The 20,380-nt window shown below is 42.8% G+C and overlaps 1 protein-coding gene across 1 annotated transcript in view; it reads left to right on the top strand.

Moving 5' to 3' along the window:
• Nucleotides 1-14,768, top strand: part of SLC28A3 (solute carrier family 28 member 3) — a 51,561-nt gene extending 36,793 nt beyond the window's left edge. The window contains exons 10-18 of the mRNA XM_019794984.2: nucleotides 860-940; nucleotides 3,406-3,531; nucleotides 5,168-5,298; nucleotides 6,425-6,593; nucleotides 6,983-7,180; nucleotides 11,587-11,668; nucleotides 12,391-12,489; nucleotides 12,728-12,848; nucleotides 13,907-14,768. Of these exons, the coding sequence (XP_019650543.1) occupies nucleotides 860-940; nucleotides 3,406-3,531; nucleotides 5,168-5,298; nucleotides 6,425-6,593; nucleotides 6,983-7,180; nucleotides 11,587-11,668; nucleotides 12,391-12,489; nucleotides 12,728-12,848; nucleotides 13,907-14,033 (1,134 nt within the window). The 3' untranslated portion in view covers nucleotides 14,034-14,768. The remainder of the gene's footprint in view (nucleotides 1-859; nucleotides 941-3,405; nucleotides 3,532-5,167; nucleotides 5,299-6,424; nucleotides 6,594-6,982; nucleotides 7,181-11,586; nucleotides 11,669-12,390; nucleotides 12,490-12,727; nucleotides 12,849-13,906) is intronic.
• Nucleotides 14,769-20,380: the final 5,612 nt, after the last annotated feature.

The following is a 20,380-nucleotide window of genomic DNA, read 5'->3' as shown; positions in this document are numbered from 1 at the left end:
TCGCTTGAATGCACACACAAGCCGGGCAGTGCATACAGGGTTTGGGCACGGCCGTAGCCCTCCTTTGACCCTTGTAAATACATAAAAGAGAGGGAAGGAGGGAGGGAGAGAGGGAAGAAGAGACAGAGAGAGAGAGAGAAACCAGAACAGCCGCAGAATTCAGAATTTCACCAAGACTGTGCCAGGGCCCATAATTTTCTGATTGTGGACTTAAACATTCAGCATTGCTGTGCTCGTGTCTAAGCAGAAAGGAAGGAGAGAACGCAACAGGAGGTCTCCATCCTGAAGTGGGCACCACAGTCTCTAGCTGGAAGGGCCAGTGCAGAAGTGGGACCACAAACCATGTTCCCTTGAGAGTTTAGTAGAAAAGGCTAACCCTCAACTACCTCCCACTGCTCATTAGCCGGGTGATCTTAGACAAAATAACTAAACTGTTCCGTGCCTTGGATTCCTTCTCTATAAAGTGGCTGTGATCACAGGACCTCCCTCAAAGGGTTATTATGAGCATTAAATGGGTTACCTGGATCAAGAGCATAAAACAGTGCTTGGAATGCAGTGAAGCTTGTCATGACTGCTGGCAATTATTATAATTTCATACACTTATACAATGTTTCAATAGACAATTGTTTGTATAATGAATGTATGAATTCCAAGTATATACAATGATTCAGCCCTACCATTCACGTAGGAGAATTGGCTGGGTCTGCTCTGTAGACTAGACAGCATACACTCACATTTAGCACCATCACTGGCCGGCCAACAATGGTGGGAGGCATTCTCCTCCAAAGATTTTCATCCCTACTTTGAAGTTGCATATACAAACAGCTCTTCACTGGCATTGTCCCTTTTCCCCTTTTAGGTTGGATGGGTAATGCTAGTTACTATGGGATCGTCTCCTATTGAATCTGTAGTTGCTGCTGGCAATATATTCGTTGGACAGGTAAGTTGTAATCTCAAAAAAACAAAACAAAACATCTGTTGAAATGGATACTCTTCCTAGAAAGTAGAATAAGAAATATAATGGTATATTGCTTTTTAGTGTCAGGGGAAGGGTGTCAAAATAAGGAACCCCCAGCATTGACAATGTCCAGATTCCAGAGAGAGAGAAAAAGAGTGTACGAGAGAGATCCCTTCCGAGTGTCCCAGTGCACTAGTGTCCAGTTTGAGTTCTTGAAAGTTTATGGAGGGGAGGAAAGATGGAATCATGTTATCAAAGCACTGGGCTTCTCCTGTATAGATTCTCAACCAATCTTTCCTGAGTTGATTGAATCATTGAGGTCTCTGACCCACCCTCCAGAGGCTACCAGGTCACCCACTCAAATGGAATTCACCACTTATCTTAAAGCTGCAAAGATGTAACAGGTAGGGGTGCCTGGGTGGCACAGCGGTTGAGCGTCTGCCTTCAGCTCAGGGCGTGATCCCGGCGTTCTGGGATCGAGCCCCACATCAGGCTCCTCCGCTATGAGCCTGCTTCTTCTTCTCCCACTCCCCCTGCTTGTGTTCCCTCTCTCACTGGCTGTCTCTATCTCTGTCAAATAAATAAATAAATAAATAAATAAATAAATAAATAAATAAAAGATGTAACAGGCAGCCTCCCTTTCTGTGGTATAATGCTTGTGGTAACGAAAGAGACCAAGAAAGACTTTCCACCAATGACCCAGCAGCTGCATAAATACTTGAGCTTATTCTCAACTTGTCTGAACTGGCCAACAGTCTGTCTTAGCTGGGCCTGAAGAAAAATGCTGATGAGCAAAAGCATTTTCATCTTTCTGATCCATCACACAGATAAGTGCTTTGCCTGAAGCCTATTTAAGCAAGGAAATATGATGCCAAGGGGTGTCCTTCAAAACAGCAGCATTCCTAAGGGGTGGATAAGGAAGAAATGGTAATCATCCTCATCACTCAGAATAGGTAGCTTCAGGCAAAATGGAATCACACACCCAGGAAACAACGTGTGAATGTTTGCCAGCACCCCTACTCAAGGAAATTGGATTTGAAGCAAAATTCAAGTCACCCAGAGAAACGCACAGCTCCAAATCCGAGGCTTACAACTGCTCCAGGCAGGCTGCGCCTTAATGGTAAGCCCAGCTTGCTAGCCTGGAGTATAGTCTTTAGGGCGGGGCCCATACTTCCTTCCCTAGGAGTTGAAATTGTTATAATTATAGTCATAAAATCTCTTGGGACTAATTAGAACACCATCTTGACTTGATTACTCCTACCTGCAGGGTAAGAGGGCTTATGTACTGAGTTTCTATTTAGTCCATGAAGTGAAGCTCAACACATTCAATCTTATAGAACAATTACAAATAATGAGGGGAAAATTGTAAAATTGCATACATGCTTCTGTGGTGCTCAATTTGGTACTTAATATGCTAAAAGTACAGCTATTATTTATGGAGAGCCCCACGTCGCAGGCCGCCTGTCCTCCTTAATGGGATTCAAGCCCTTACAACTACACTCTCTCTAATTCCTTTCCACCCAAGGGGAAGAGTGGGGTGTCTGATTCCCAATTAGGAAAGTGCCTGTGGGCACCTGTCCTTGTTATTGTTGGTATTTTTTTATACTTGAGTCTCTGTTTCCCTGCGGTGTAAGCAAAGAGGTATATGGTCTGTCGAGATGAAGCTGGAAGATAGGAAATCACCAGTTCACATGGCCAGGGCACAGTTACTTGGGCAATAGTGTTCCAACCTTAGAAAAGTATACCTGGCCATCAGACTCCAATCCTAGGCTGGTGGGGATCTTGTATGAATTGGCCTTGCAAACTCTGCAAACTTTACGCATGACTCTATATGCACACTGACGTAGAGTTCAGTGACCCAGACATCAGTGTTGTGGGTTCTCAAATGAATATGCATCAGAACCACCTGGAAGGCTTGTTCAAGCACGATTGCTGGTCCCATTTCCAGAGTTTCTGAATCAGTAAGTCTGAGAATTTGCACATCTACCAAGTTCCCAGGTGATGCTGATGGAGCTGTCTATGGTCCACACTTAGAAATACTGCTGTAAGACCAACTCTTGGTTTCGGCTCAGGTCGTGATCTCGGGGTGGTGGGATTGAACCCCGCATCAGGCTCTGTGCTTGTTGTGGAGTCTGCTTGAGATTCTCTCTCCCTCTGCCCCTCCTGCTTGTGTGCACATGCTCTCTCTCTCTCTCTCTGGAATAAACAAATCTTTAAAAAGAAAGAAAGAGATACTGCTTTAGAAAATGAAATCTTGGGGCACCTGGATGGCTCAGTCAGTTGGGGGTCTAACTCTTAGTCTCAGCCCAGATTTTGATCTCAGGGTTGTGAGTTCAAGCCCTACATTGGGTTCCACTTGGGGGGAAAAAAAAGGAATCTTGAGTAGATTGGCACACGTTCCTAAGATCTAAAAGGGAACATTTAATCTGATCTTGCTTTGTTTCCAGACGGAGTCTCCACTGCTAGTCCGACCATACTTACCACACATCACCAAGTCTGAACTCCACGCAATCATGACTGCTGGGTTCTCTACCATAGCTGGAAGTGTGTTAGGTGCATATATCTCTTTTGGGGTAAGAATGTTTGAAGATAAATTTATGGAAAATTTAGCCTCTTCTTTCTTTGCTGCTGTTATCCATTCTTTCTTACCACTGCTGCCAGATAAGGAGGCCAAAAGAGTGTCCTTCACACTTCCTTTGGCATTTGACTAGAGTGACCCTGAGGAGCTTTGTGGCTTCACTTTCAAATCCCTGCCACCTAAATGTGAATTATATCCAACTGTGGCAGAATGGAATCATATTATGAGGCTACTTTGGTCAAACATTTAAATATGTATAACAACAACAACAACAACCCCACTATGACTGTCACTAGTAAAGGCAGTCTAGACCAGGGGTCAGCAAGTATGGTTCATGGGTCAACTAAATTGCTCCGCCTTTTTGGTAACTAAAGTTTTACTGGAAACCAGCTACTTCTATTCATTTCTCTACGGCAGCTTTCGTGCTCCAGAGTTGGGTAGTTGTGGCCTGAAAAAGCCAAAAATGCTTACTCTCTGGCCCTTCACAGACAAAGTTTTCTGACCTGTGGCTTAGAGCAGTGGTTCCCAAACCTTAATGCACATTAGAACCATCCAGGAACTTTTTAAAAACCCTAATGCCCAGGCCCATGCCACAGAGTAATTAAACCATAATCTCTTGGGGGTAAGACCCAGGCATCACCATTTTTTTAAAAACTCCTCCTGTACCTTCTAACGTACAACCCAGTTGGACAGCTGGTGATCTGTGGCCCAGGGCTGCAGAACGTTATAAGTGATGCTCATGCCCCAGGCACAGAGCTTGTAAGCCACACACAGAGGCAACCCCCAGTGGAGAACTGGAAGAACGCACAGCTGTGGACCCAGGTGGCTAGAGGTTCTTACAAGATAGGTGAGTTTCATCCCTCCACCCCATCTGGGCCTCAGAGAGCCAACCAAGAGGAAGAGGGTAGAGTAAAAGGGTGACAGAGATCTCAGGAATAGCAGCTTGACTGGATCTGCAGGTGGTCCACTCTGCCCTCACTGTAGGAATTCTGCCTGCAGAAATGCGCTGGCCGGAATGGGGGTTGGGAGGGAGATACAGACACTGGCATTCTGAAAATACAGGGAAGAGAATCCTGAAACAAAATAAGGATATGGGGAGGAAAGGAGAAAGAGTTTAATCAGGCCCACAGTGAGGGAAACAGAAATCACTTACAGATTAAAGAGACTCTGGATAAATGAATATTATACAAGACACCACGGATTTCAAGAGAGAGGAAGGAAGACGGGGGGGGGTGTATCCATGCCTGCACTCCCAGATACTTTCCGTCTAAACTGATGGTATAATGAAATATGGGCTTTAGGGACTATTTAAACACTCAGAATGTCCACAGAGAGGTAGAGGAATCTGGAAGCTCTTACATAGGATTAATCCTCTTCTGAAATGATTAGGTTTTGGTGTTGGGCTTCTCCCCAAAGGATGTGGTCAATTAATACCAATTCCTCCTTCTCCCTCTGACTCTCAAGGTGATGCCGGCTTGGCTCACTCAGTGCTTCCAAACCTCCAAAGAAACACTTTTCTGGCATAGGGCTCAGTTCTGCCCTTGTCTTCCCTTGTAAGGCTTTTGGGCTGTTCATCCTGAACACAACAGAGAAGCTAAACCTCATTGACCTTCTTTCTCCTGAAATCACAGGTTTCAGCCTCCCACCTGTTAACCGCCTCAGTCATGTCTGCACCTGCATCCTTGGCCGTGGCAAAACTCTTTTGGCCTGAGACAGAAAAACCTAAAATAACCCTCAAGAACGCCATGAAAATGGAAAGTGGGTAAGTGGGACACCTAGTTCATACAACCTGGGGAGTTGGGGGGGAGGGTCCAAATTCAAAGTACAGCAAAAAGTTGATCATCGGAGAGCACGGTGAATCATTGTATTGAGATGAATTTAATTTCCCAGTGACTTTTAGACTTCACTAGACTTCAAAAAAAAAAAATCTCTTTTCAATACTTGAAAAGCTTCCTAAATACTTGAATATCAATACATTTCCTTAACGGTTCAAAGTAGGTATTTCATTTAAAATATGGTATAGTGTTTACTGAGCCCTGAGTTATGACCATTGGAAAGCCATGGGACAACCATTTCTGGAAGTTTCCTATATAATAGGGAGAATGAAGGTGTGATATAGGTATTTTTAACCCCTCATCAATTCATTTTCTTTTGTCCTGTGCAAAAGAAAGAAAAAAGGGTGAAAAAGATGAAGGGGTTTAGGATAGTCAAAAGAATCTAATTCAATAAAAGAATCCATCAACGAGCCTGTTGCCGAGATTCATCTCTTGTTTATATGTAGGCATGGTCAGTGAAAAGCAAGTTGTCAAAGTGCGATTCCACTTGCAAAGTTAAGCAAATATATAAACCTACACAACATATAATTTAGGCACACACTCACATGGGAAAAGTGAAAAGAAAGGGAATGATAAGCAACTTCTAGGGAGCCAGGTACCTCTGAAATTGAAGAGAAGAGGGTGAGATTAAGGAAGGGGGAGTACTCAAAGGTGACAGTGACATTCCATTTCTTAAATGAGGTGATAGATATTCAGGCCTTCTTTGAATTATTAGTTCTTATATCATGAATATTTTATAAATATGTTCTGGTAGCTACCTTAATATAATTTTTAAAACCTATAATGTTTTTATCACTTCCCAAATTTTTAATTATAAATCCCCCCCAACTAACAGAGTAGTATAATGGTTAGAAACCCATATGTCCATCACTTACACTCAGCAATTATCAATGCCATCATGATTTCATTGAATTTAGGTATTTTGACCAAGGCATGAGCCTGACAGTTTTGTGTCTCTAACCAAATGAGCTCTGATTATGCCATTTCTACCCCTGTGATGTCCATCCACTGACAACACCTTGATAATTCTGGAATTGCTATTTTTTGATAAAGTGATTCAAGGAACCTCCTAGAAGCCGCAACACAGGGAGCATCCTCTTCCATCCCCCTGGTGGCAAACATAGCTGTGAATCTGATTGCCTTCCTGGCCCTATTGTCTTTTGTGAATGCAGCCCTGTCCTGGCTTGGAAACATGTTTGACTACCCACAACTGAGTTTTGAGGTATAATTCTATCATCTCTGTCCATTGTTTCTGCCTATCTTTGTTTAAAAATAAAATAGGTTTGTGAATTGCCTTCCCTAACAACCTGTAGCATACTCTTACACAATGCACACACTTACCATGTATCTCCCATCTTCCCACCACTGCTCCCCCCCCCCATCTCCTATCACACTCCAGGAGAGAATGACGACCTCATGCCAGGAATGACTTCAAATGACCCAATGCCAACCTTGACTCCTCATGGATAGAGATGGGCAAGGCAATGTGAAGGGATTTCTATGCTTAAAGGAGACACAGAGGGATTGGGAAAAATCTCGTCACAAGGGTGAGGCAGAAGAATTGGAAGCAAATCACCACTCTAATAAAGTATCTGTTTTTGGGTTTTGTAGATAATATGCTCCTACATCTTCATGCCCTTTTCCTTCATGATGGGAGTAGACTGGCAAGACAGCTTTATGGTTGCTAAACTCATAGGCTACAAGACATTTTTCAATGAATTTGTGGCTTATGAACACCTCTCAAAATTGATCAGTTTAAGAAAGGAGGCTGGACCCAAATTTGTGGACGGTGTGCAGCAATATATGTCGGTGAGTAAATACGTTGATTTCAGAATACACTTCTTCATGACATACATACATTCGTCCGATAGTCACTAGTGCTTCTGTGTAGGAGGCCAGGTACTTGGGGAACAAAATTCCAAGAACAAAACAGAACAAAAACCCCTGATCTCATGGAACCGTAGTGAACATAGCACCTCATAATATTCCACTGTGTTGAATTAATCGGTGTGTGTGTGTGTGTGTCAACACAGCCAATCCTTACTACTGTGATCACTTACTTTCGAGAGCTGTGGATCTAAACCTAGAGTCATATGAGCTGGGAGTGGAATCAATCAATCAACAAATATTTGCTACATGCCTTCTATGTGCAATGCATCTATGCATTAAGGCTACAGCATTGAACAAGTGATGAGGTCTCTGCCCTCCTGGGCTCATTGTCTAATAATCTTGAAGATCTCTTCCTTCCAGCTTTAGAAATTCTATGAACTCTGAGAAACTGCGCAAACGCAAGATAGTGCCTGGACATCCTAAAGAGATAGCGAGACACAGTTGCTACTCTCCAAGTGGGTGAGGGAAGAGAAGAGCTTGGGCTGTGGTCTAAACTTTTGAGACAAGCATCCTATAACTATGTCAGCACTTCAGGGCAAATAGGCTCCAAGGAGATGCTCATGTCTGCTTGGCCTTGGATGGGATCAGGTGAAGCCATGACTTAGGTCCTATTTTATAGCCAAGTCTCCAGCTTTTCCTTTCCTGAAAAACAGAATCATCACACACATGGAAACTCTTAGGGAAATGGCAAACATTTCAGACCGCCACCATTACTCATGGAAACAAGCCATTTGTAATGAATGTTCTAGGCATGTATTTGGCTTTAAAAGGAAAGGGGAGGAAAAGCATGCTGCCCAAGGTTCTAATTGAGATTGCCTACCACTGAACACCACCGCCATCTCTTCCGGTCTCCTAAAGACCAAACATGTAAATTTACTCCCACATATTCTACAAATACAACAGCATGCTCCAGGAGAGTACCGATTCATATTTTATGGTCAGAGGCATTTGACCCACACATCTGATAACAGTGGCTCTGTAGGTCGCCTGTTTCTCAAATGTTTATTCCCCAACTGGCCATACGGTGGAGCTTGGCCAAATGTCTTCATTGTTTGGATGCCACCACAAACCAGCCTGCTTCCCTGCCAAAAGGAAACAATGGGCTAAATTAAGTGAATTGCTTTCCATCCCCAACACCAGTTGCCAGGAGAAAGTTGTTTTGTTAATGAGCAAAGCAAGCTCGTGGTCCTGCCGGTGCCGAGCAGGTTTGTGAACAGTTATGATGAGAATAGAGACAGAACAGGAGGGCTGATTTGGGTTGCAGGTGAGGCCAACCAGAGGCAGACCCACAGAGGATATGGGGAGACAAGAGCCCAAGAGCTTCTGCTACTGTTGAGTCATAACGGCAAAAGCAGTTTGTGTTTCCCAGCTTATTTCCAGTCGACAAAATGGGGATGAGTCCCTGCAATTTTTGTTTACCAACCAACAAGTGGTGGGGGTGTTGACACCAGTCCCGGAAAAGGCACCACATGACCGAAGCGTAAGCTCTGGGTCTATGAGGCAAACCCAGTGTCATCCAGATCAGAATATGTATGTAGCACATTGTCCGCAGAATAAGCTCTTCTCTGCTCCATCATCTTTTCTTTCTTAGCATAAAAGTAATACATTGCCTGTTTGTTTGTTTACACTTAATTTATACATACCATGGTACAGAATCCAAAAGGTACAAAAAGGCAAAAGGGAAAGTAAGTCATCCTCCTTATTTCTCTGCCACTCAGCTCTTCTCCCTGTACCACACTACGCTCTTAACCTTGCTCTTCGCATGTAATAACGCATCTCGGTGCCTTTCCCCATCGGTGTCTGTGAAACAGTATTCTCTAGTATGAACACACCGTTATTTATTTTAACCAGTCTCTTGTTGATGGGCACTGTTACCGATTTTCTGCCACTGGAAGCAGTGCTACAATGACTGTCCTTGTACATACAGCACCTTTGCTCAGGCGCTAGGAGAGCTATACGATATATTGTTCATTTCCCAGGGCAGTGGATCTCTTTCCATCATGTATTCATGCACATGTATGGGAAAAGGAAAAGCAGTATCATTTCAGCCTCCTTTCCCTCTTATTATAAAACCCTACATGGCCACATCTGTGTATGCCCTTCCCACAGATCCCCAGAAACAGGAAAGAGGAATCTCAAGCGCTTTGTGCCATCTCCCTCCCCACAGTCTCTTAATAAGCCTGCCTGTTTTTGAAGCCAATTGAACTAAATGAAAAGCACTAGAGAGAGCAGGGAATGAGGATGGGCTTTTCCAGAAACAGCGGACTGCTCAAATACATGATTTTTTTTCCTGCCGGCTATATGCACGCTGATTGAAAATATCAACAAAGGCATTCTGAGAAAACCATGAAAGAGAAGAGGGGCCTTATAATCAACAAAAAATTTAACATGGCCTCTTGAGTCCTGAAGGTGAGCTTTGAAAAAATCCAGTTAGTTGGGGGATAAAAAGGCACTACTACTTTTGAATGTAGTATTTTCCTGGTTTGTTCTTTAAACCAAATTATAGATTTTTTCAGGGTTTTGGAAAAGAAAATTATTGCCTCAATTGTATGGGTGCCTTTGCCAGATGGGTGAGCTTCTGGTGAACAACGAAGTCCACTGAATCTTCTGAGTGTCCTGTGGTCGGTCCCTCAACCTGAGAAAGAATGATCTGGTCTGAGCATACCTCTTGACTGTCAGAGTAGAGCCAGAGGGCTATGCTCATACTTCTACAAATTCACCTCCTATCTTCCGACTGCCCGTGAAAAGACTATCATTCCTTCTCCCACTGCTAAGTGGGCACCTAATACTCCTATGGGATGGTTAGAGCTGAGGACCAAAGAAAGACAAGCACACACCACAGCCAGAATGAAAGGAACTCCTACAATATCTCTGAGTTTCCTTTTTACTAATATAATTCCTTTTCACTGCAGTATAATTTACATACAACAAAAGTCCTTTTTTTGGGTGTATATACAAGTTTTGTTACATCACCTGTGTAACCTCATCTATAGTGAATATGCAGAACATTTCCATCACACCTAGAAAATTTCTCTCATGGCCAGTTGCAGACAACAATACCCCTCCCCATCACCTCATTCCCAGACAGCCTGATCTTTCATTCACTATAGATTACTTTTGCTTGTAAAATTTCATACAAATGGACTCACTTAGCATTCATGTTGTTGCATCCATTAGTTATTTTCCTTCTTACCACAGAGTAGTATTTTATTTTGTGGATATCCATAATTTGTTTATCCATTTGTCTGTTGAAGGACGTTTGGGTCGTTTCCAGCTTGAAGCTATTTTGAGCAAAGCTGCCATAAATACTCTCATACAGTCTTCTTGTGGACATATGTTTTGATTTCTCCTGGGAAAATTCCAAAGAGTGTTATTGCTGGGTGATCCAGGCTGTGTCTGTTAACTTGATAAGAAACTGCCAAGTATGTTTGTACTTTATAAACAGGCTGGGTCACTTTACATTCCCACCAACAACGTACAAGAATTTCAATTGTTCCACATCCTTGCCAACACCTGCTACTGTCCATTTTTTTAGCCATTTTCGTCGATCTGTAGTGGTAACTTATCGTTCTGATTTGCATTTCCCTGGTGACGAATGATGTCTAACATCCTCTCATGTGCTTTTTTGGCCATTTACATGTCTTTTGTGAAATCTCTTTAGCTATTTTCATTGGGTGCTTGTCTTCTTAATATTAAATTATAACAGCTCTTTATACATTCGAAATAAGTCCTCTGTCAAACGTAACGTGAGTATTTTCTGGGATCAATTTTATACCCTCAGTATCTAGCACTGTGCCTGGCACATTAGCTCAGGTGGCCAGGTCATATTGAATAAGAGAAATTATCATTGGGCAAAAAGTACCATTTGTAGAGGTTAAGACTACCAATTCCAACTCCTCTGTAGAGAGTCTCCAAATCCACACAGCCTCTCTCAAAATTCCAGGGGAAATGGGGGAAAAAAGATTCTAGGAAGCAACAGGTGTTTGACACCATGCACTGCACATTCACTTGCCAATACTGATTCCATAGTCAGAAAAGTAGGCCTGGTTAGGATGTCAGATTTACTAAGCTGCGTCACACCACATATACTTTTTTTTTAAAGATTTTATTTATTTATTTGACAGAGATAGAGAGAGCCAGCGAGAGAGGGAACACAAGCAGGGGGAATGGGAGAGGAAGCAGGCTCGTAGCGGAAGAGCCTGATGTGGGGCTCGATCCCATAACGCCGGGACCACGCCCCGAGCCAAAGGCAGACGCTCAACTGATGTGCCACCCAGGCGCCCCCCACACCACATATACTTCTGTGTGTTTATGTTTATTTACAGATTCGTTCTGAGACGATTGCCACCTATGCTCTCTGTGGCTTTGCTAATTTTGGTTCCCTAGGAATAGTGATCGGCGGACTCAGTAAGTGAAAAGAATATTCTTTAACAACATATATGACATAAACATACTTTCAATCTCCATCTGGCTCTGTAACATTATTTGCATCGGGGGTTGGGGGGGGGGAAGCCCTGTGACAGTAGTAAATCCTTTAGGGTCTATTTTTTATCCCTGCCCTGCAATATAGTTTTCCTAGGTATAACCCAAGCTAACCTCAGGATGCTCAAATGTACCGGTGCTTCCCTATCCAGGGATGACACATAGGTTTCATTTTGCATGCCAGTTCCAGTGGATTTATAATGGCCACCTGAAGAAGGATTCTGAGGCCCAGGGCAAGTGGGAAAATGCTGTGACTGAATTAGTGATGTCTGCCATAGGCATAGAAGTGACAATGAGTTGCAGATGCTTGGATCTCTCCTTGAAATCCATTTGCCTTGCCACGCCCTCCAGACACTGTGTGAAACTTAGAATAAAACATGGGATTTGCTTCTTCTGTAGAAAATGGAAGCTTCTGGACCTTCTGATGTGGACAAATTTCTTCCCTTCCTCCCCCGCCAGAGCCCTTCTCTGGATGTGGAGCTCATCCTGAAGCTCTTGAATCTTGACTTTCCCAGTTAATTTGGGGAAAAAAAAAAGACAAGTTGCTCACCTGAGATGCCCAGCCCCAGAACAATTCTCAGAGGCGGGGAATTTGGGATTTCCAATCAATGACCTCAACATTAATCTCCTACTTCCATGTGTCCCAGCATCCATGGCTCCTTCCAGAAAACGTGATATCACCTCAGGGGCAATGAGGGCGCTGATCGCGGGGACCGTCGCCTGCTTCATGACAGCCTGCATTGCAGGTACTGCACGCCGTCCTTTGTGTCCTATGTCCCCAAGACCACAAAATGGCAGCTTTTCAGGGGGGCCATGCCCCCACCCTGCAGAAGCAGCATCTGCTGTTGCCGAAGCCGGGAGGCAGAGCTGCGGCTGATACTGTAAAGTGAAATGTGCAGAGCACAGTGGAGAAGCTAAGAACAGAAGGAGGGCTGGGTAACGTTGTTAATTAATAAAATGGATGGCACTCTATTTCACTTCCAGGAGTACTCTCCAGCACCCCCGTAGACATCGACTGCCATCGCATTTTAGAGAATGCCTTCAACTCCAGTCTACCTGCAAACACAACCGATGTGGTATCTTGTTGTCAAACTCTATTGGACAGGTATTGTACCCTTGAGTCTGACTTCTTAATATCCATTCTTAATAAACAAATTAGGCCTAAAGGCCCCATCCACTTATTTTTTATAACTTTATAACTCTGTGTTTAAAAATAAAACCTTGTAGGGCTCCTGGGTAGCTTAGTCGGTTGAGCCTCTGACTCTTGATTTTGCCTCAGGTCATGATCCAGGGTCCTGAGATTGAGCCCCCACATCAGGTTCCCTGCTCAGCAGGGAGTCTGCTTGGCCCTTTCTCCCATTGCCCCCCAACTCACACTCACACACTCTCTCTCTCTCTCAAATAAATAAATAAATAAATCTTTTAAAAAGATAAAAATAAGAACTTGTGCGACAATTCTAATCCACCCTTCATTTTGACTTTTCTCAGCTGAGACTAGACAGTACAATACTAGTGAGTGTTGCGCAAGCATTTCTTAAGCCCCCAGCTTTGTGATAGGCACTTTGTATGAATTAGCTCATTTAAACCTTGAAACCATGTAAGTTAAGAACTATTGCTCTTTTTAGTGTTCGATAAAATCGGGCCTTGAGAAGCTTATACCACTTTCCCAAGCAGAATGAATGCAAGCACAATCAAGATACAAAATTTAGGTCTTTCTGGCCACAGAGTCCATGCCTTTAACTAGTAGCCAAGCACTAGTTAGTTGGTACTGCCTGTCTTTCAAGGGCATCAGGCAGTGCAGACTGTCCTGACAACATGGCAATAGTGATGGTGTTGGGCGACAGTGCATGAGGGGCCACCAGGGACCCATACTGGCCACTCCCACCCTGTGCCCTTACCCCATTTGCCCTTCTAAATGTACAAGTGTTTTATGAGGATTGACTCTTGGTTCATTCTGGAAGAAATAGGGGGAGTCTTTGAGGCCAGACAGGATTTGAGAGTCAACACTAATTCTCTGGGACCTCTGTCGTTAACCACCCTAACCTGAAAGTGAGGGAGGCAATCAGCTACCAGCCCTATGCTATTTTTAATGTGTCTTCTCCTGCTCATCTACTGTTCTGTCTTCTAAGGCTCAACTAACTGTTTTATTCCACTTTCCACCAGCACTATTATCAACGGTCCTGGTGAGGTCATCCCAGGAGGAAACCACAGCTTGTCTTCTTTAAGGGGCTGCTGCACACTGTTGACACCACCAACACTGAACTGCAGCTGGATCTCTAATGCATTTTGAGTTCAGCTACTTCTCCAATGGAACTCTAGGTACAGATGCTGAATTTTCTTCTTTGGGGAGGAAAAAAACACTATTCTTCACAGATGGATATTTCTATCATGGAGTCAGCGAGGAAAAACAGGAGTGAACCCTTCAGATCTCCAGCACCATCTTCCTCTCCTTCCCTCCCTTCTGCAAACCCTTCCCCACTGAGAACTACTATGATATCTCAAGATGACCTGTTGTCTCCAGTCCCAAAGATGTTTCCTGACCCTAGAATTTTATGCCATTTTACCAGAATACAGGTCTAAATGATGGCTCACAACAACGGGGCCACACCCAGAGTGGCTTACTTCTAACACATCTCAGGAGAGGTCACTGCATTCACCCTGGCTCACGGGAAACAGCCGGAACTTGACTCTCACACGGAGTAGGATCAGTCATTCATCACCCACTCATTGCCTGCCCTGAGGAAGTCCTACAGAAATCAAGAGTCCTTTAGGAGAGCATTTAGACCGTTCCAAAACCAGGTTTTAAATCCTGTATGCTTAGAAAGTTATACCAGTCAGCTTACTCTAAATTTCCTGCAATAAGAAATAAGCCAAAAACCTTGGCAACTTACAAGTTTATTTTTCCCTTGCACCTTATGCTTAGTGAGGGTCAGTTTTGGCTGTGTTTCATGTTGTCTTCACTTCCAGGACCCAGGCTAAAGAACCAGCCACTATGTGAGGTATGTTGGGGGGGGGGGGGGTAGCTCTTAAAACTTCTGCTAGGAAAGACCCTTCACTTCTACTGCATTCCATTACCCAAAGCTAATCATACGACAAGCTGGATGTCACGGCTATGGATGAATTATCCTGTCCCAGGGAAGGATAGTGAGTATTTTGAAGAAACAACATGATATACTACAAGGATGCATGATATCCATGTCTCCCTACTCATGTAGGCTTTGGTTACGTTCCTGGTGACGAGACTGGAAAATGGCACTACTTTTTGGTCAAAAAGTCACTTAAGGACCATTTGAGGGAGAAAAATAAGTCCTGGTTGAGATCTGAAACCTTCCACCAATACTTCCATTGACCAGGAAAGCATCAGCATCAGAACTGCTTACTGGGTATCAAAGAAGAACCTTCCTTAATCGGTTATAAGATTTAATGTGTGTCAAAAGAAAATTCCAGAGACAATGGCAAGGTGCTCTTTAATGAAATGCTCATCACCAATTCTCTTAATAGACCAAAGACGACATTGTATGAGAAAGCACAAACACCAATGACTGAGTCAAAAGGTGATTCACAAGAAAGAAAAAATGTGAAAAGGTTTTTGCAAAGTAATTTATTTTAGTTATGCTTTCTTTCTTGTTCATGCACAATTTGTTAAAATGCATATGTAAATAACTGGTTTGTGTGTGTGCGCATGCATGTGCATGCATTGTGTGTGTGTGTGTGTGTGTGTGTGTGTGTGTGTGTGTGTGTGGCAGCAGAGGTGAAGGATGAAATTAAATGCCCAAAGGACCCTTTATCTCTAAAGTACAAGGTACTAGGATATTTCTAACTGTTGATCATTTGTATCAGATTTTTCTTGGAATTCATGTGCCCTTTCAGTATTTAGACTTTACTTTACGAAAGTATATTTACATGTCTTTTCCCTCTGTTCTCTATGTTCTTTGTCATAAAAGCGTGTGACAATAGTATGTCAGGGGTGCCAGTTATTCATATGTTGATTCTCTTTGGTCTGCTGTGGCTATTATCTTTCTGTTTTTTCTCTTTTTAATTCTTTGCATCTTTCTATTTTGTTTTATTCCTGAGACTCTCTAAGAGAATTTCTGTGTTATTTCTAGTGTGCTTCTCTGGCCAACTAATTTTCAAATTCTGTCTGTTGTGATTACTGTTCTTTGGATGTTTGTAGCTCTTCTCTGAGCTCTTTTATTTCAAGGAAAACTTAATAATTACTGTCCTGTTTTTTACATTGTCTTCTTTTTTCAATTGCAGAAAGTAATAACCATTTGTAATGAAAAGTGACACACACACCCACCTTTTTTCAAACATACAGAGGAGTGTGGAGGATTTGTTCCATCTACAGAACTAGAATGAGTCTACTTAAATATCACATACAACTTCTTTTCCCTTGGCAACATAGCTTGGACATTTCTACCAAGTCATTATATATAGTTCTAACTCTGTTCTTCCCTTCTCACTAGTCTGTGTGCATGTGGGTACAATTCCACGTAAATGAGATAATATATATGCTGGGAGAGGGAGGGAGTTAAACATCGTGTATTCTTTCTACTTGCTTCCCTCCTCTTCCCTGTGTCTGGCCCACCACATACAGGGGACCCAGGTTAAATGACCTGACATACGGCTCTCTGTACTTTCCTTTCATGTGCAGGTCATGTTTTACAAACATATCCTATTGAGGACTGTATGGCTATTTTACCATACTGGGATATTCTGGGATGACTCACATTTCTCTGCAGTTCTTCTTCTCTAACAATACTTGGCGGATATTCAAGTCCACTGGCAAAACTTTATTTTTTTCAAGGGCTTCATAATAGTCCATGACATATTACGTATATGTATTAACCATTCCTCTAAGGACAAGCATCCACTTTGGGGGGTTTTGTTTTGGTTTTGGCTACTTGGAACAATACCTGCCCACTTATTTCACACACTAGTGGCTTTATTTTATAGCAGAGCTATCTGATAGAAATATAACACAAGTCACATGTGATTTAAAATTTTCTAGTCGCCACTTTAAAAACATAAAAAGAAACTGGTAAAATTAATTTTAATAATATATTTGACCCAATATATCCATGATATTATCATTTCAATGAATTATTTTATATTATTTTTAATTGAACTAAGCCTTTAAAATCTAGTATATATCTTACACTTAGAACATATCTTAAGACACTATATTTTCATTGGCAATAATTGATCTGTATTTAGATTTCATAAAATTTATAGTTGCAAAGTAAATTCATGTGCCTAAATTGTTCCAAACACACTGAAAACTTTTCAATAATTGAAATGAGTATCAGTTTTTATATTAAAATTTTAGTTCTTCATTTGCACATATGAAATAGTTCCATAATTCAATTATTAGTAGCTACCGTATCAGACAGTACAGTTCTATAAGGTGCCTTCCTAGGTGAACTGAAGTGAGTGTATATACTTGGTATTAATATATGTTGCCAGAGTCCATCCTGGAGAAATACGGTGTCCTAATTTTTACCTGCTTTGTGATATATCCTTTCCAATGTGTTTTTATTCATCTACTTCTGTGTATATACGTGATATTTCTTTTCAAATGCAACACGTTCACATAAATCCCATGCTGATTTCTTTTTAAATGTTTCCATCCTTGAACGAAGGAGGGCACATTATTCTTGAGCCAAAGGAGAAAGAATAGTAAGGGTGCAGACTGGATGAATGAGCTGGTGATGACTTTGGGCTTCTTGTGTCCAGAAACCTTACCAATCCCTGTGAATGCTGAATGGCTCTGGACTGGCTGAAAGTTTCCCTCTTCCCAGTGAAACCACTTAATGGAGTTTTGGGTACATGATGATGTCTCCACTCTTCCTTAGCAAACATAAAAGCTGGAGGGCTGTTTGTTCCCCTCAGTTTATCCTACACCCACATACCCATAGTTTTCTGAGGTGGCAAAGATGGGGTGCCTGTGTGCTTCCTATATGTCTGTTTAATCGCTGTCTGAGGTCACTCGGTGCTGACAGCATGTTGCTGTGAATCCATGCACGCTGAGCTGCTTTCAAGACGGGATGGGACATCTCTTTCGAAGAACTCTGCACTCTGTCTAGCCTGCCCGGGAAATCTGAAGCCCCCATACTTCTCTCTGCGTCTATCTTCACAACAGTACAGTTTCCACTAGTCTAAAATACCTTTCTTAAACACAGTATTATGGGTCCAGATAACGAATATTTCCTAATTTTAATGAAGATGGATGTGCCTTACTGCTTCTTATTCTTTGCTGTTTTCCACTGGCTTGCAAACGGAGAGGGGGTTCTGCCACCAATCCAGAAGTTATGCTTAGAAACAGATTCACCGACCCTGCAGAGGCCTTCCAGTCTCAGCGAAGAATAGACTGTAGTCCTGGGGTATGGAGAATTTACTTTGATTTTTTTTTAATTTCCTTGGTAAAATTGGCACACCCAAGCAGTTAGATCTGAGTGAGAAGGTCTCTGTAACTATACAGATTACCAACATGCATTCATTCTGCAAGTGCTCCCAAATAATTGCTTTAATATTTCTGCAGTTTAATTAGGCGGGGAGGCCACTGTGAAGAGCTTAAGGTGTGCACTTGCCCAGTGACGCTGACTTCCAATTACAGAACAATTCCCAAACCAGGCATGCTCGTAAAGAGGGTATTGAAGGACACAGTGTGCCAGGAAGGATTTAACTACCCTCGATGTACTGGAGGCAGGGACGGGGGAGGCAATCATTCACAGTTTAAACAGGCAGGAGCACGGGACTTAAGAAAGAAATATCTGGTCCCGGTGCACCATACGGTGCTAATGAACCATATGGTCCTGAGAAAAGCTACTTTTTACAACCTGTTACTTAATTTTAAAAAATTGCTTTAAGCTCAAGCAGGAAGGAAAGTATGCAGGTACCCATTCTTTTTCTGGATCTAAAGACAGCATAAGCTTAGGGTAGTTATGTTTTCTTTTCTATTACAAAGGCCATATGATTGACCTCTGGATGTAGAGTGAACCATTTCAACCTGGGTCCTTAATGGACTACTTGGCATCTTCATTTCAGGGGACTCTAGAAAGTAAACAATGAATCTGCTTCAAGCCAGGCCCTCTTACCCATTATGCCTTTTGCAAAATGGGAGGCCAAGTTTCTGCTAGGAGGGATACAGCCTGTAATCATGCAACAGAGAAAAGCATTTAAATGACAACCTTGAAATGTAGTCCTCTGGCAACTGACAACCAACCACGTTGCCATGAGACACTGGGATTAGGGAAAAACTGATGTCTTGCAAGCTATGTTAACAAATGCAGAATCAGCTCTCCATCTTCCATGTGCTGGGCACGCTTCCAGTCATTTCCATAAAATACGAGAATTGTAGACTCCTAGGTCATTCAGAAATGCTTCCATCTCCTCTAGCCATCCCCCACCCCAGTCACATAGAGCCACCAAACCCATAGATTGCAGAGTATCTACCTCATTCCATAATTGTTTGCCCATATGTCTGTCCGACCACTACGCTACTAATTTCTCTGTATCTCTAGTACTTAGTACCTGGCATGTAGTACACATTCAGGAAATATTTGTTCATTCCATGAATACATGAATATTGCAAAAGGGCTCACCTTCACATAAGCAGGAACAGTTAATCAGCTCACTGTTAAAAACTTTTTAAAATCTTATCAAAAATTCATACTCCTAGTAAAAATTGCAAGTGATACGCAAGTGTATCACTGAGAAATTGGAAATCTTCCTCCCACCTCTCTCTGTGCTCCATAGTCAGCCACAGTTAACACTTTGGTGTTGCTGCTAAGTTTTTTCTTTATATAATAAACCACGGTGAGTTATAAGAGACTGAAATGGATGAGTCTTCTTTCACGCCCAATGCCTGAATCACTTTCGTGTTCCATTTCTTGGCAACATGTGGCACATGGTTTTCCTGCCCTGTACCACTGTGTTGTACAATGATTAGGAAACCAAGTTCAGGAGACTGGCCTTCCTGATACTCTGCAAGGCTAGTCTGTAATTTAGTAGTGTGTTCTATGTTAAAGCTAAAGGGAATCATTAAAAGTATCCTAATACCCAACATAAAGAGGTGTATTTTAAGTAACCAGATTCCTTCTGCTTAAAAGAGCAATTGTTCTACTATTGGATCTGGAAAAGCTCTTAGAGAAAATGGAAACAACAAGCCAGTTGCTACCTCTGATTGGGGTGGAAGTATGTTTCAGCAGCTAGGAGTCCAGCTCTGGAACTGAGCTGCCAGGGTTCAAACCCTGGCCCCAGACACTAGTTCCATTACCTTAGAAATGTATATAACCGGGGAGGAGGTTAAGATGGCGGAGGAGTAGGGGACCCCTTTTTCAGCTGGTCCCCTGAGTTGAGCTGGATAGGTACCAGACCAGCAGGAATATCCACGGAATCAGCCTGAGACGCAGGAAGATACATCTGGATCTCTACAAATGAACATCTCCAGCGCTGAGTATCGAGGTACGAAGCGGGGAGCCGTGAAACCGCGCACAGATATCGGAAGCTAAACAGAAGGGGAAGGGGGCCGCCGTGTCAGGGCGCCGGGAAGCGGTAGCCACCTGCAAGGGGGAGCGGACAGACCGCGGACCCGCACGCTTGAGACAGCAGGCTGAGAAGGGAGCTCCGGGAGCG

The sequence above is a fragment of the Ailuropoda melanoleuca genome, chromosome 17, assembly GCF_002007445.2.
Source record: "Ailuropoda melanoleuca isolate Jingjing chromosome 17, ASM200744v2, whole genome shotgun sequence".
NCBI lineage: Eukaryota > Metazoa > Chordata > Mammalia > Carnivora > Ursidae > Ailuropoda > Ailuropoda melanoleuca.
This window is presented reverse-complemented; position numbering and strand designations above follow the sequence as displayed.